The sequence below is a fragment of the Balaenoptera musculus genome, chromosome 15, assembly GCF_009873245.2.
Source record: "Balaenoptera musculus isolate JJ_BM4_2016_0621 chromosome 15, mBalMus1.pri.v3, whole genome shotgun sequence".
Classification (NCBI taxonomy): domain Eukaryota; kingdom Metazoa; phylum Chordata; class Mammalia; order Artiodactyla; family Balaenopteridae; genus Balaenoptera; species Balaenoptera musculus.
In genome coordinates this window covers 55,220,437-55,236,629 of record NC_045799.1, presented here as the reverse complement: position 1 = coordinate 55,236,629, position 16,193 = coordinate 55,220,437, and the positions used below count along the sequence as shown (strand labels likewise).

General features: G+C 40.8%; 1 protein-coding gene across 14 annotated transcripts in view; it reads right to left on the bottom strand.

The window, feature by feature from the left end:
* Positions 1-16,193, bottom strand: part of RBFOX1 (RNA binding fox-1 homolog 1) — a 1,497,346-nt gene that overhangs the window by 618,335 nt on the left and 862,818 nt on the right. For all 14 annotated transcript variants that reach the window (XR_005016506.1, XR_005016507.1, XR_005016505.1 and 11 more), the window contains exon 4: positions 1,718-1,759. Coding sequence is in view for 11 of the 14 variants with exons in the window: in XM_036826196.1 (XP_036682091.1) it covers positions 1,718-1,759 (42 nt within the window). In the remaining 3 variants the exon portion in view is untranslated. The remainder of the gene's footprint in view (positions 1-1,717; positions 1,760-16,193) is intronic.

Below are 16,193 nucleotides of genomic sequence, written 5' to 3'. Positions count from 1 at the left end.
GTTAAACTATATGACGCATCGTATCAAATCACAGCTTGAATTTACTTAACAGAGTGGGGGGGGGTCCATTCTCGTTCCTAAACCACACCCCTGTTGACAATGTCCCCATCAGTGTGAAATAATAAACCCCTCAGACTGCACACAAGCACTTCATTACCTCCCGTGTCCTTAATTTGCCAGGCGAGTCTCATTTGCCATAGAGATTTCAATTTTATCTTAATTCTGAGGAATGTATCAGGACCTTCTGGAGACAAACAGAACGCATTCCTCTTTATCTAGCTCTGACCTAGTTCTGGCCACATCTTCCCCATCCAAACAGGAAGAGAAATCTGAAGTTGCAATACATTATTTACTAGGATGAACCAGTAATTCAGACTGCAGGGAAAAGCAATAAGAGACCTCAGGAAAGCTTAAAACATCTTGAAGGCTATTTCATGAAGGAGTCACAACTAATGCAGGCACAGGTACTTAGGAGTGAAGTGGGGAGAGATGAGAGAGGGCCGTGCCGGGATACCACATACAATGCATATGCATAAAAGAAGAAGGAAGCCTCAACCCACTAGTTCTCGGTTCTGCACAACTAGATTTTGTTGTTTGTTTTACATAAGGATTTAACACACCTGATGCCAAAAGCCATTGGAAAATGGAAATAATCTGCAAATCACTGTCATCTCGAGACTGGCATGAAGTAAAGGCTCTGAAAAGTTACAAGGCAGTGCATAAATGATATTAGAAAGGTTTAATAAACTATGCGGATGTATCAAATCTCTTTGAGCACAAGGGTCCCTCAACCCCAAATCTGGCTGTTAGGATTTTAAAAGTAGCAGAATCCTTTAGTTTTTTATAACAAAGTGGAGACACGACTATAAGGCACCCTGTCCGGTAAAAATTGCCAATTTCCATCATTGACATTAAAGGCAGGCCAGTTATGACTTCACATTTATCCATCCAAAACATGATGCTTTTTTAAAAAAAATACAAATGGCGGCGGCGGCGGGGAGGCAATCCGGATATTTCTTAAAATACCATGTCCATGCCAAGAAGGATCTCAACCAACCGTGACACCTTCACAGCAGAATGAAGGCACCAAGCTGCAGTTATAAGCAAACGGGTCTCTCGTCATCTAGGCAACACTGTTTACATCTAATGTACTACAGCACTGAGAAAGTTTTGGTTTTAGGAAGGTAAATAACACGTGAGGTTTAAAATTCTGTCTCCTTCCCCTAGATACACAAATGCCACTAAAACTAAGAGGTCTGTGAAGGACTCAAATTCTCCTAGAAAATGCCCTTGACTTACTAGTGGATCACCCAGCTCAGTTAACAGCAAGAGAGCATTTGAGCCACTCAGCAAAGAGCCTGGTACTCACATTAAGAAAGCAGCAAGGCATCCTTCTGACCTTTGTTATTACTTAGACCTCGTGTCGTACATAAAAAGAGTACAATGATGTCAAACAAATTCCAGAAGAGAAGTATTTATTGCTGAATCTAAATCAAAAAATCCATATCTACTATAATGGCACTTCAAAAGAAGATATACTGTATTTACCAGCTCAATCAATACTAAATTAGCTGGGATAAATATTTTCAACTCAACCAGTCTTAAGATGAAGCCCGCTATGCTATTTAGAAACCTGCGTCTGGGGAGAGACAGGGAAATTTTTGCTTATCACACAGAAACGAGAACCAGGAAGTATTTTACAAGCAGACACACCTACCCTTAGCTGCTCTCTTTCACAATTCATCTGTTGTCTTGAAACCTACAAAGAAAAGAAAAAGAGGCAGGGGAAGTCAGAAGGTTCTGCATGAAAACAGCATGAAAGAAAATGGAAAATTACTTCTAATCACTTGGCTCAAAGCAGACCCAGAATTAACTAATTATGTATTTAATGTTTTCTTTAGGTCCAAATAGCCTCCGCTTCTCTTGGAGTTTCAACTGTGTGATCTAGAAACACAACTAAGATGAGCCAGAGTCTGGAAGGTGGGTGAGGAGAGGGATGCAGTAGAGGGTGTGGGAGGTAAAAGCTGCCCAGGGGGAAGGCTTCCCTCTTGCCCTGTCTAACAAGTGCAGGCATTCTTCCCAGAAGGCCCACTCAAGATGGTTGAGAATAAGCACTGGGCATTACACAGCATCTTCGCCAATGCTAGGGTCCAACAGGATCACCTACATGCCTTGGCAAATGCGTTGCATTGTATGGTCCAGTTGTAATCAGACAGCAGTATGTCTCCATAGGACTGTGTTGGGGAGAATTCTCAGGTCAGTGCTTATATCAGAGAAAGAAACTCTGATCCAGTTGTGGTATCTCCCACAAGCTCAAAAAGAAAAATAGATTAGTGATACTTATGCCATGCATTGATTATCCTTGCCCTATCAAAATGTGCTTCTTAAAATCAAGGATGCGTCTTTAGAATGACCATATAATTTATTGTCCGAACAGGAAAAAAAAAAAAAAAATGTGAGTTAAAGGAGTAGGGGGGTGGTGGTGGTAGGTATGATGACACCGGGCACAGCAGATGCGAAGTGGGAGTGAAAAGGCAAACTGGGACCTGTGGTCACTCTACCTCCACGGGGACTAGCTGATTCCACCTTCAACTCAAACAGCTAAGCCAGGATGAAATTTACGTCTGCATTCACAACGTACTCTGTGTATTTCTAGCATTTTTTGCACCAATGAGGTGACCCCTGACTCCTAACACCTGACAATATATTGCGAGTTTTTGAAACTTACACTAAAGGCGAAGGCTGAGGAACTGACTTTTGATGGATATTTTATGTATTTTATACTGAAGGTTTCTTTTTTACTTTCTCTAAAACAAAAATAGGTATCATTATTTAGGATACGCCAGAGCCCCAAATCTATAAATCAGGGCTTTGCTGTGCCCTTTAATCCAGAAATATCACCTCTAAGAATAGCTCTTAAGAAAAGAAACAGAGTTAAACACAAATGTTTATTTATGTGCCAATTAACTGCAGCATATTTAAACCTGTAAATATTACAATGTATAATAATAGAAACATTAAAAGTAAATTATAGTACGTTGATTAGGTGGCAAAATGTGCAGCATTTAGAACCATTGTTTTGAAAAACAGAAATGGGAACTGCTTAAAAGGCACTATTTAGTCTCTAATAAAAGCAACTACAATAGTGCACAAATGTTATGATTCTTATTTTGTGTTAAAAATACAGTGAAATTGATCATTAAAGAAAAAGAAGAAAGATAAAAGAAAAGAAAGAGGAAAGGACTGGGAGGAAATATTCCAAAATATTAAAAAGGAAATGGGTACAATTCTATATATATACGAAACACACACACACACACACACACACACACACATTTGGGAGTGAGTTATACACTTCAAATAGGTGACTTTATGGTATGTGAAGTGTATATGGTACGTAGAGTTTATATCTCCATAAACTGTGAAAAACAATAAAGTGGGGGCAAGATGGCGGAAGAGTAAGACGCGGAGATCACCTTCCTTCCCACAGATACATTAGAAATACATCTACACGTGGAACTGCTCCTACAGAACACCCACTGAACGCTGGCAGAAGACCTGAGACCTCCCAAAAGGCAAGAAACTCCCCACGTACTTGGGTAGGGCAAAAGGAAAAAGAAATAACAGAGACAAAGGAATGGGGACGGGACCTGCACCGGTGGGAGGGAGCTGTGAAGGAGGAAAGGTTTCCACACACTAGGAAGCCCCTTCGCGGGCGGAAACTGCGGGTGGCGGAGGGGGGAAGCTTCGGAGCCACGGAGGAGAGCGCAGCCACAGGGGTGCGGAGGGCAAAGCGGAGAGATTCCCGCACAGAGGCTCGGCGCCGAGCAGCACTCAGCAGCCCGAGAGGCTTGTCTGCTCACCCGCCGGGGCGGGCGGGGCTGGGAGCTGAGGCTCGGGCTTCGGTCGGATCGCAGGGAGAGGACTGGGGTTGGGGCGTAAACACAGCCTGAAGGGGTTAGTGCGCCACAGCTAGCCGGGAGGGAGTCCGGGAAAAGGTCTGCAGCTGCCGAAGAGGCAAGAGACTTTGTCTTGCCTCTTTGTTTCGTGGCGCGCAAGGAGAGGGGATTCAGAGCGCCGCCTAAACGAGCTCCAGAGACGGGCGCGAGCCGCGCGCGAGCCGCAGCTATCAGCGCGGATCCCACAGCAACAGGGGCGCAGAGGGAAAAACGGAGGGATTCCCGCACAGAGGCTCGGCGCCAAGCAGCACTCACCAGCCCGAGAGGCTTGTCTGCTCACCTGCCGGGGCGGGCGGGGGCTGGGAGCTGAGGCTCCGGCTTCGGTCGGATCCCAGGGACAGGACTGGGGTTGGCGGCGTGAACACAGCCTGAAGGGGTTAGTGCGCCACAGCTAGCCAGGAGGGAGTCCGGGAAAAAGTCTGCAGCTGCCGAAGAGGCAAGAGACTTTTTCTTGCCTCTTTGTTTCGCGGCGTGCAAGGAGAGGGGATTCAGAGCGCCGCCTAAACGAGCTCCACAGACGGGCGCGAGCCGCGGCTTTCAGCGCGGACCCCAGAGGCGGGAGCGAGCCACGGCTATCAGCGCGGACCCCAGAGGCGGACGCGAGCCGCGGCTAACAGCGCGGAACCCAGAGACAGGCGCGAGCCGCGGTTGTCAGCGTGGACCCCAGAGACGGGCAGGAGACGCTAGGGCTGCTGCTGCCGCCACCAAGAAGCCTGTGTGCGAGCGCAGGTCACTCTCCACACCGCCCCTCCCGGGAGTCGGTGCAGCCCGCCATGGCCAGGCTCCCGTGACCCGGGGACAACTTCCCAGAGAGAACGCACGGCGCGCCTCACGCTGGTGCAACGTCACGCCGGCCTCTGCCGCCGCAGGCTCGCCCCGCCTCCTCCGTACCGCTCCCTCCCCCCAGCCTGAGTGAGCCAGAGCCCCTGAAGCAGCTGCTCCTTTAACCCCGTTCTGTCTGGGCGGGGAACAGACGCCCTCAGGCGACCTACACGCAGAGGCGGGTCCAAATCCAAAGCTGAACCCCGGGAGCTGTACGAACAAAGAAGAGAAAGGGAAATCTCTCCCAGCAGCCTCAGAAGCAGCGGATTAAACCTCCACAAACAACTTGATGTGCCTGCATCTGCTGAATACCTGAATAGACAACGAATCATCCCAAATTCAGGAGGTGGACTTTGGGAGCAGGATATATTAATTTTTCCCCTTTTCCTTTTTTTGTGAGTGTATATGTGTATGCTTCTGGGTGAGATTTTGTCTGTATAGCTTTGCTTTCACCATTAGTCCTAGGGTTAGGTCCGTCCATTTTTTTTTTACTTAAAAAAAATTTTTTTTCCTAATAAATGTTTTCTTAATAATTTTTTCCTTATTTTCTATTTTTAGAAATTAAAAAAAAATTTTAAGTTTTTTCATATTTTTTATTTTAAAAAATTAAAATTTTTTAAAGCAATTATACTTCAATAAAGATGTTTAAAAAAATTAAAATTTTTTTCTTAATAAATTTTTTCTTAATAATTTTTTTCTTATTTTTTATTATAAAAAATTAATAAATCTATTTTTAAAAATTAAAAAAAAATTCTTAATAAATTTATTCTTAATAATTTTTTTCTTATTTTTTTATTATAATAGCTTTATTTTATTTTATTTTATCCTCTTTCTTTCTTTCTATTTTTTTTCTCCCTTTTATTCTGAGCCGTGTGGATGAAAGGCTCTTGGTGCTCCAGCCAGGCATCAGGGCTGTGCCTCTGAGGTGGGAGAGCCAACTTCAGGACACTGGTCCACAAGAGACCTCCCAGCTCCATGTAATACCAAACGGCGAAAATCTCTCAGAGATCTCCATCTCAACATCAAGACCCAGCTTCACTCAACGACCAGCAAGCTACAGTGCTGGACACCCTATGCCAAACAACTAGCAAGACAGGAACACAGCCCCATCCATTAGCAGAGAGGCTGCCTAAAATCATAATAAGGCCACAGACACCCCAAAACACACCACCAGACGTGGACGTGCCCACCAGAAAGACAAGATCCAACCTCATCCACCAGAACACAGGCACTAGTCCCCTCCACCAGGAAGCCTACACAACCCACTGAACGAACCTTAGCCACTGGGGACAGATACCAAAAACAACGGGAACTATGAACCTGCAGCCTGTGAAAAGGAGACCCCAAACACAGTAAGATAAGCAATATGAGAAGACAAAAAAAACACACAGCAGGTGAAGGAGCAGGGTCAAAACACACCAGACCTAACAAATGAAGAGGAAATAGGCAGTCTACCTGAAAAAGAATTCAGAATAATGATAGTAAAGATGATCCAAAATCTTGGAAATAGAATAGACAAAATGCAAGAAACATTTAACGAGGACGTAGAAGAACTAAAGAGGAACCAAGCAATGATGAAAAACACAATAAATGAAATTAAAAATACTCTAGACGGGATCAATAGCAGAATAACTGAGGCAGAAGAACGGATAAGTGACCTGGAAGATAAAATAGTGGAAATAACTACTGCAGAGCAGAATAAAGAAAAAAGAATGAAAAGAACTGAGGACAGTCTCAGAGACCTCTGGGACAACATTAAACACACCAACATTCGAATTATAGGGGTCCCAGAAGAAGAAGAGAAAAAGAAAGGGACTGAGAAAATATTTGAAGAGATTATAGTTGAAAACTTCCCTAATATGGGAAAGGAAATAGTTAATCAAGTCCTGGAAGCACAGATAGTCCCATACAGGATAAATCGAAGGAGAAACACGCCAAGACACATATTAATCAAACTATCAAAAATTAAATATAAAGAAAACATATTAAAAGCAGCAAGGGAAAAACAACAAATAACACACAAGGGAATCCCCATAAGGTTAACAGCTGATCTTTCAGCAGAAACTCTGCAAGCCAGAAGGGAGTGGCAGGATATACTTAAAGTCATGAAGGAGAAAAACCTACAACCCAGGTTACTCTACCCAGCAAGGATCTCATTCAGATTTGATGGAGAAATTAAAACACTTACAGACAAGCAAAAGCTGAGAGAGTTCAGCACCACCAAACCAGCTTTACAACAAATGCTAAAGGAACTTCTCTAGGCAAGAAACACAAGAGAAGGAAAACACCTACAATAACAAACCCAAAATATTTAAGAAAATGGGAATAGGAACATACATATCGATAATTACCTTAAATGTAAATGGATTAAATGCTCCCACCAAAAGACACAGACTGGCTGAATGGATACAAAAACAAGACCCATATATATGCTGTCTACAAGAGACCCACTTCAGACCTAGAGACACATACAGACTGAAAGTGAGGGGATGGAAAAAGATATTCCATGCAAATGGAAATCAAAAGAAAGCTGGAGTAGCAATTCTCATATCAGACAAAATAGACTTTAAAATAAAGACTATTACAAGAGACGAAGAAGGACACTATATAATGATCAAGGGATGGATCCAAGAGGAAGGTATAACAATTGTAAATATTTATGCACCCAACATAGGAGCACCTCAATACATAAGGCAAATACTAACAGCCATAAAAGGGGAAATCGACAGCAACACAATCATAGTAGGGGACTTTAACACCCCACTTTCACCAATGGACAGATCATCCAAAATGAAAATAAATAAGGAAACACAAGCTTTAAATGATACATTAAACAAGATGGACTTAATTGATATTTATAGGACATTCCACCCCAAAACAACAGAATACACATTTTTCTCAAGTGCTCATGGAACATTCTCCAGGATAGATCATATCTTGGGTCACAAATCAAGCCTTGGTAAATCTAAGAAAATTGAAATCATATCAAGTATCTTTCCCGACCACAACGCTATGAGACTAGATATCAATTACAGGAAAAGATCTGTAAAAAATACAAACACATGGAGGCTACACAATACACTACTTAATAACGAAGTGATCACTGAAGAAATCAAAGGGGAAATCAAAAAATACCTAGAAACAAATGACAACGGAGACACGACGAACCAAAACCTATGGGATGCAGCAAAAGCAGTTCTAAGAGGGAAGTTTATAGCAATACAAGCCTACATCAAGAAACAGGAAACATCTCGAATAAACAACCTAACCTTGCACCTAAAGCAATTAGAGAAAGAAGAGCAAAAAAACCCCAAAGCTAGCAGAAGGAAAGAAATCATAAAGATCAGATCAGAAATAAATGAAAAAGAAATGAAGGAAACAATAGCAAAAATCAATGCAACTAAAAGCTGGTTCTTCAAGAAGATAAACAAAATTGATAAACCATTAGCCAGACTCATCAAGAGAAAAAGGGAGAAGACTCAAATCAATAGAATTAGAAATGAAAAAGGAGAAGTAACAACTGACACTGCAGAAATACAAACGATCATGAGAGATTACTACAAGCAACTCTATGCCAATAAAATGGACAACCTGGAAGAAATGGACAGATTCTTAGAAATGCACAACCTGCCGAGACTGAACCAGGAAGAAATAGAAAATATGAACAGACCAATCACAAGCACTGAAATTGAAACTGTGATTAAAAATCTTCCAACAAACAAAAGCCCAGGACCAGATGGCTTCACAGGCGAATTCTATCAAACATTTAGAGAAGAGCTAACACCTATCCTTCTCAAACTCTTCCAAAATATTGCAGAGGGAGGAACACTCCCCAACTCATTCTACGAGGCCTCCATCACCCTGATACCAAAACCAGACAAAGATGTCACAAAGAAAGAAAACTACAGGCCAATATCACTGATGAACATAGATGCAAAAATCCTCAACAAAATACTCGCAAACAGAATCCAACAGCACATTAAAAGGATCATACACCATGATCAAGTGGGGTTTATTCCAGGAATGCAAGGATTCTTCAATATATGCAAATCAATCAACGTGATACATCATATTAACAAATTGAAGGAGAAAAACCATATGATCATCTCAATAGATGCAGAGAAAGCTTTCGACAAAATTCAACACCCATTTATGATAAAAGCCCTGCAGAAAGTAGGCATAGAGGGAACTTTCCTCAACATAATAAAGGCCATATATGACAAACCCACAGCCAACATTGTCCTCAATGGTGAAAAACTGAAACCATTTCCACTAAGATCAGGAACAAGACAAGGTTGCCCACTCTCACCACTATTATTCAACATAGTTTTGGAAGTGTTAGCCACAGCAATCAGAGAAGAAAAAGAAATAAAAGGAATCCAAATCGGAAAAGAAGAAGTAAAGCTGTCATTGTTTGCAGATGACATGATACTATACATAGAGAATCCTAAAGATGCTACCAGAAAACTATTAGAGCTAATCAATGAATTTGGTAAAGTAGCAGGATACAAAATTAATGCACAGAAATCTCTTGCATTCCTATATACTAATGATGAAAAATCTGAAAGTGAAATTAAGAGAACACTTCCGTTTACCATTGCAACAAAAAGAATAAAATATCTAGGAATAAACCTACCTAAGTAGACAAAAGACCTGTATGCAGAAAATTATAGGACACTGATGAAAGAAATTAAAGATGATACAAATAGATGGAGAGATATACCATGTTCTTGGATTGGAAGAATCAACATTGTGAAAATGACTCTACTACCCAAAGCAATCTACAGATTCAATGCAATCCCTATCAAACTACCAATGGCATTTTTCACAGAACTAGAACAAAAAATTTCACAATTTGTATGGAGACACAAAAGACCCCTAATAGCCAAAGCAATCTTGAGAACGAAAAATGGAGCTGGAGGAATCAGGCTCCCTGACTTCAGACTATATTACAAAGCTACAGTAATCAAGACAGTTTGGTACTGGCACAAAAACAGAAATATAGATCAATGGAACAGGATAGAAAGCCCAGAGATAAACCCACGCACATATGGTCACCTTATCTTTGATAAAGGAGGCAAGCATATACAGTGGAGAAAAGACAGCCTCTTCAATAAGTGGTGCTGGGAAAATTGGACAGATACATGTAAAAGTATGAAATTAGAACACTCCCTGACACCATACACAAAAATAAACTCAAAATGGATTAAAGACCTAAGTGTAAGGCCAGACACTATAAAACTCTTAGAGGAAAACATAGGCAGAACACTCTATGACATAAATCACAGCAAGATCCTTTTTGACCCAGCTCCTAGAGAAATGGAAATAAAAACACAAATAAACAAATGGGACCTAATGAAACTTAAAAGCTTTTGCACAGCAAAGGAAACCATAAACAAGACCAAAAGACAACCCTCAGAATGGGAGAAAATATTTGCAAATGAAGCAACTGACAAAGGATTAATCTCCAAGATTTACAAGCAGCTCATGCAGCTCAATAACAAAAAAACAAACACCCAATCCAAAAATGGGCAGAAGACCTAAATAGACATTTCTCCAAAGAAGATATACAGATGGCCAACAGACACATGAAAGAATGCTCAACATCATTAATCATTAGAGAAATGCAAATCAAAACTACAATGAGGTATCATCTCACACCAGTCAGAATGGCCATCATCAAAAAATCTAGAAACAATAAATGCTGGAGAGGGTGTGGAGAAAAGGGAACCCTCTTGCACTGTTGATGGGAATGTAAATTGATACAGCCACTATGGAGAACAGTATGGAGGTTCCTTAAAAAACTAAAAATAGAACTACCATACGACCCAGCAATCCCACTACTGGGCATATACCCTGAGAAAACCATAATTCAAAAAGAGTCATGTACCCCAATGTTCATTGCAGCTCTATTTACAATAGCCAGGACATGGAAGCAACCTAAGTGTCCATCATCGGATGAATGGATAAAGAAGATGTGGCACATATATACAATGGAATATTACTCAGCCATAAAAAGAAATGAAATGGAGGTATTTGTAATGAGGTGGATGGAGTTAGAGTCTGTCATACAGAGTGAAGTAAGTCAGAAAGAGAAAAACAAATACCATATGTTAACACATATATATGGAATCTAAGGGAAAAAAAAAAGAAGGTCATGAAGAACCTAGTGGCAAGACGGGAATAAAGACACAGACCTACTAGAGAATGGACTTGAGGATATGGGGAGGGGGAGGGGTGAGACGTGACAGGGTGAGAGAGTGTCATGGACATATATACACTACCAAATGTAAAATAGACAGCTAGTGGGAAGCAGCCGCATAGCACAGGGAGATCAGCTCTGTGCTTTGTGACCACCTAGAAGGGTGGGATTGGGAGGGTGGGAGGGAGGGAGATGCAAGAGGGAAGAGATATGGGAACATATGTATATGTATAACTGATTCACTTTGTTATAAAGCAGAAACTAACACACCATTGTAAAGCAATTATACTTCAGTAAAGATGTTTAGAAAAAAATAAATAAATAAAGTGGGGCAAATCCATAGAGACAGAAAGCAGTTTAGTGGTTGCCAGGGGATTTGGGGAAGGGGCAAAGGGGAGTGAGTGAGTGCTTTGTGGGTTTGGAGTTTTCAGATTTGGGGTGACAAGAAAGTTCTGAAACTAGACAGTGATGGTTGCACAGTACTGTGCATGTATTTAATGCCCTTACTCTGTACACTAAAGTGGCTAAAATGGGACCTTTATAGTCAGGTAAGTGAGGCGGGTGATGAGATTCTGGTTCCGGGTAAGCTGGAGGAAGCATACTTCACTCTGTCTCCCCTGCTCCGTGCAACTATAAAATCCAGATAAGAAGGAAATCTTGCCATTTGCAACACAGTGGATGGACCTTGCGAGTAGTACGCCATATGAAATAATTCAGGCAGAGAAAGACAAATACTGTATGATTTCACTTATATATGGAATCTAAAAAACAAAACAAAAAAGGAAACAAAAGAAAACTCATAGATACAGAGAACATATTGGTGGTTATCAGAGGGGAACTGGATTGGGGTGGGTGGAAAAAATGGGTGAAGGGGGCTAAATTGTAATGTGACAGATGGTTAACTAGATACATTATGTTGATTATTTTGTAGTGTATACAATAATCAAATAACTATGTTTTACACCTGAAACTAATATAATGTTGTTCACCAATTTTACCTCAATAAAAAGTAAAATGTTGAAAAAAAAATCTAGATAGAATGCATGACACAACTATGTAGGGTCTCTGAAAATTAAATAGTAGCAGTTGGAGCAGAGAAGCAGACCAGAATACTGGATGAGCGGTGAGTTCCTCCCCCTTCCCTCATCAGTATCCCCTGGCATGCATTCACAGCAGCCTAGAGCCCAGAACTGGACACCCACACACAGACACAGAGAGACGCCCAACAGTCTGAGGGAGGGAAATCTCCTCTATGATCTGAGAAGCTGTGGTCCCAGGAGACGGGGCAACCCTCTGTTAAATTTTTTCTTTCCTCTTGCTGCTTGGCCCCAAATTGTAGGCTCAGTAGCAGAAACACATGAACAGGGTTAAAAAGCACCAGCTTTCTGGCTGATGGACCAAAAAGGGAGCCCTAGGAAACCAAATCCAAAACAAAACAAAAACTTTCTAGAGAGGAAAGAGTTTGGGAAAATAACTTCATGCACTACTTTCATGAACTCTGGACACACCCCTGAACTTAGATGTATGTGCACATGACCCTAAATAGATACCACAGACTTTGAGAACTGAACTGAATAGACTACTGCTCAGGTCCCAGACTGGCCACTGGGACGCACACACATGAGATCCAAAGCAAAGGCTTTGAAAGCAGAATTGATATTGGAAACAAAACCATAGAAGAAAGGTAGAAACTTTCAGCCTAAATCCAACTGGGTTGATTGCCTGGTAAAGCAAAAATATCAACCATTTCCATAGGATTTAAACAAGACCCAGAGGGACTTCCCTGGTGGTCCAGTGGTTAAGACTCCACGCTCCCAATGCAGGGGGCCAGGGTTCGATCCCTGGTCGGGGAACTAGATCCCCATGCCACAACTAAAAGATCCCATGTGCCGCAACTAAGACCTGGTACAGCCAAGTAAATAAATAAATATTAAAAATAAAAACAAGACCCAGAGTCTCATAACATAATATTCAACATACCCAGGGTACAACCAAAATTACTCGGCATAGAAACAGAAAAATCTAAACTCACATGGGGAAAGACAGTCACAGACACCAACACTGAGATGACATGGATGCTGGAATTATCAAATACAGATTTTAAGTAGCTATTATAAAAATGCTCCAACAAGTAAGGGAAAAAACAGTTAAAACTAATAAAAAAAATAGACAGTAGTGGCAAAGAGGTAGAATATATAAAAAGGAACCAAATGTAAATTTTAGAACTGTAAAAATCAATAACCTAAATTAAAAAGAAAAATAAAATTGCTGAAAAAGTTTAAATGTAGAATAGAGATAGCAGGAGGGCACTCAATGAATTTGAGTACGTATCAGTAAAAAGTATCCAAAATATACAAAGAGGGAAAAAAATGAAAAAAAGGGAAAAGAAACTCAAGGACTTGTAACAACAGCAGAAAGTATAACATTCATGTCACTGGAATTCTAGAATAAAGATAAATTCTAGAATAAAGAAATCTAGAATAAAGTTCACTGCAGATAATTATTTGAGGAAATCACGGCTGAAAACTCCCCACATTTGGCAAAAGATATAAACCCACAAATTCAACAAGTTCAGCAAACCCTAAGGAGGTAAACCCAAAGAAACTCACATCCAGATATAATCTGGGGCCGGGAGGGGTCTGGGAGGGGGGCTTTGGAAACAGCCAGAGACAAATGATGCAATATTGTAAGACAGTAACAAAACGATTTAAATAACTGTGGATTTCTCGCTTAAATAAACAAAAACCAGGGAGTCAGGAAGGAGGTGGCGCAGGATTTTTTTTTAAATTGGGGTAGAGTTGCTTTACAATGTTGTGTTAGTTGCTGCTGTACAGCCAAGTAAATCAGCTATATGCTGTATAGCAGAAGGAACTCTACACACGATTTTTAAGTGCTAAATTCAACCCAGAATTCTAATTCCAATGAAAATATCCTTTAGAAATGAAGATGAAATATTAAGGAAACTAAGAAAATTCTTTGCCAACAGAACTACTCCGAAATAATTGCTACAGGAATTGCCAGGCAAAGGGAATATAATGCCAGAAAGAAACCTGGAACATCAAGGATAAAGGAAGAGCAAAGGAAATGGTAAATATATGGGTAAATATGAATATAATAGACTAGTGTACCCCTTTGAGTTCTTTCAAATATGTTTAATGGTTGAAAACAAATTACAAAATTGTCTAACTCGGTTTTAAATGTATGTATATGCAACACACAAGATAAACACAGCGTAAAGAGAGGAGGGTAAGGGACATATATGGCAATAAGGTTTCCACACCCCAATTGTAATGGTAAAAATTGATTCTAGGCTTCCCTGGTGGCGCAGTGGTTGAGAATCTGCCTGCCAATGCAGGGCACACGGGTTCGAGCCCTGGTCTGGGAAGATCCCACATGCCGCGGAGCAACTAGGCCCGTGAGCCACAATTACTGAGCCTGCGCGTCTGGAGCCTGTACTCCGCAACAGGAGAGGCCGCAATAGTGAGAGGCCCGCGCACCGCGATGAAGAGTGGCCCCCGCTCGCCACAACTAGAGAAAGCCCTCGCACAGAAACGAACACCCAACATAGCAATCAATCAATCAATAAATGAATAAAAAAAAAAAAAAATTGATTCTAGGTAGACTGAGAGAAGTTAAGTATATGTAATATAATCCATAGAGTAACCACTTAAAAAATTAATACTACAAAAACTGATATACCCCAAGACAGATGATGTTAGAATAATTGGATGTCTCTATGCAAAACAAAAACAAAAACAAAAAAAACAGACAAAAAAAACAAGCAAAACACCTTGATCTCAACCTCACACTTTACACAAAAATTAACTCAAAACGGACCACATATCTACATGTAAAACATAAAACTAAATGGGAGATGCAACTAAAGAGGGATGGCAATACTTTTTCAATCACAGCATCCGTATTCTAGTAACATTGTCCATATTCTAGTCACAATATCCAGCTTCTCCTTTGGGGCCATGTTCCTGCCCAATGCCATAAATTCTTTGTGAATTTGATGTCAACTCTACCATCCTCTACTGCTGCCTAATAGAACCTACACCTGCCATTACCTCTTTGTTTAGAAATCAACTCAGTAACACCCACGGCTTCTGGGTAAGGTGGCAGGTGCACTCCTCTTCTTCACCTAGAGATCATCAAGTGCAAATAGCCAGTTATGCAAGATGGGCTGAGTCCTATCACGGGACTGTGGTCGTCACACGACAATCCAAGCAGGATGTAATGATGCTGTGAAGGCTAAGTTATTGCTAGACCTAATGAGGTTCTTAAAAAGATTCCCCATCACCATTATGGGAGAGGTTCAGGAGAAGAGGCACCTGTAACTCCTTATCATCTGTTATGAAGAGAGAAAGACTCTTCCTATGTACTCTTTAAAAGCCAGCCTTGAAAAATATCTTAGATGTACACTTTACTAAATGATATTTCATTTGGAAACTAGCATGTGATATTTTTTTTCCTCCCATGGCACTAATGCACAAAACCAATATATAGCCTAAATGAAAAAAAAAAGGGACAGTGGGAAGTCTGGTGCTGCTCCTTTAAGATGCTTCCAGAGAATCAAATACCACTCACGATAGGGCTGCCAAGTAAGCACTTATGAAAGGTTAGACACTGAAGCAATAAACTCCAGCATGAGGCCCTTTGCTCTCCTGGTTGAACGAGATGTTTAATAGCAGGGATTCATCTTCCCCCATCTCCTATCTTCATCTAGTCAACAGGGCCACAGAATCTTTCTCAGACTCAGCCTTTTTCATCTTCTCCTGACTTTGAGCTCTCTCTTATCAGTTCTTTCTGCTTTATCCTCACCTTATTACAAGTATTTCCCCTCCCACACATCAGACTGGATCTTCAAGGGAAAGAACTGAGTCTTATTCAGCTTTCTTTTTCTAGAGATCAAGATAATGTTTGGAATCCATTTATTTGTTTTCCCATCCACCATTTGTCCCTCCATATATTCAACAAATATATACATATATATATATAGATACACACATATATATATATATATATATATATATATCACCGTCTGGATGTCAGACATTGTTCTAGGCACTGGGAATACAATAGCAAAGAATACTTCCAGAACTCGTTGTGTAAGCAGGAAAAAAGATGAGTTAATTGACGATTACAATACAGAGAACATTTGCTACAATGAAAGTATAAGATGTGCTAAGGGCACATAGAAGGGACAA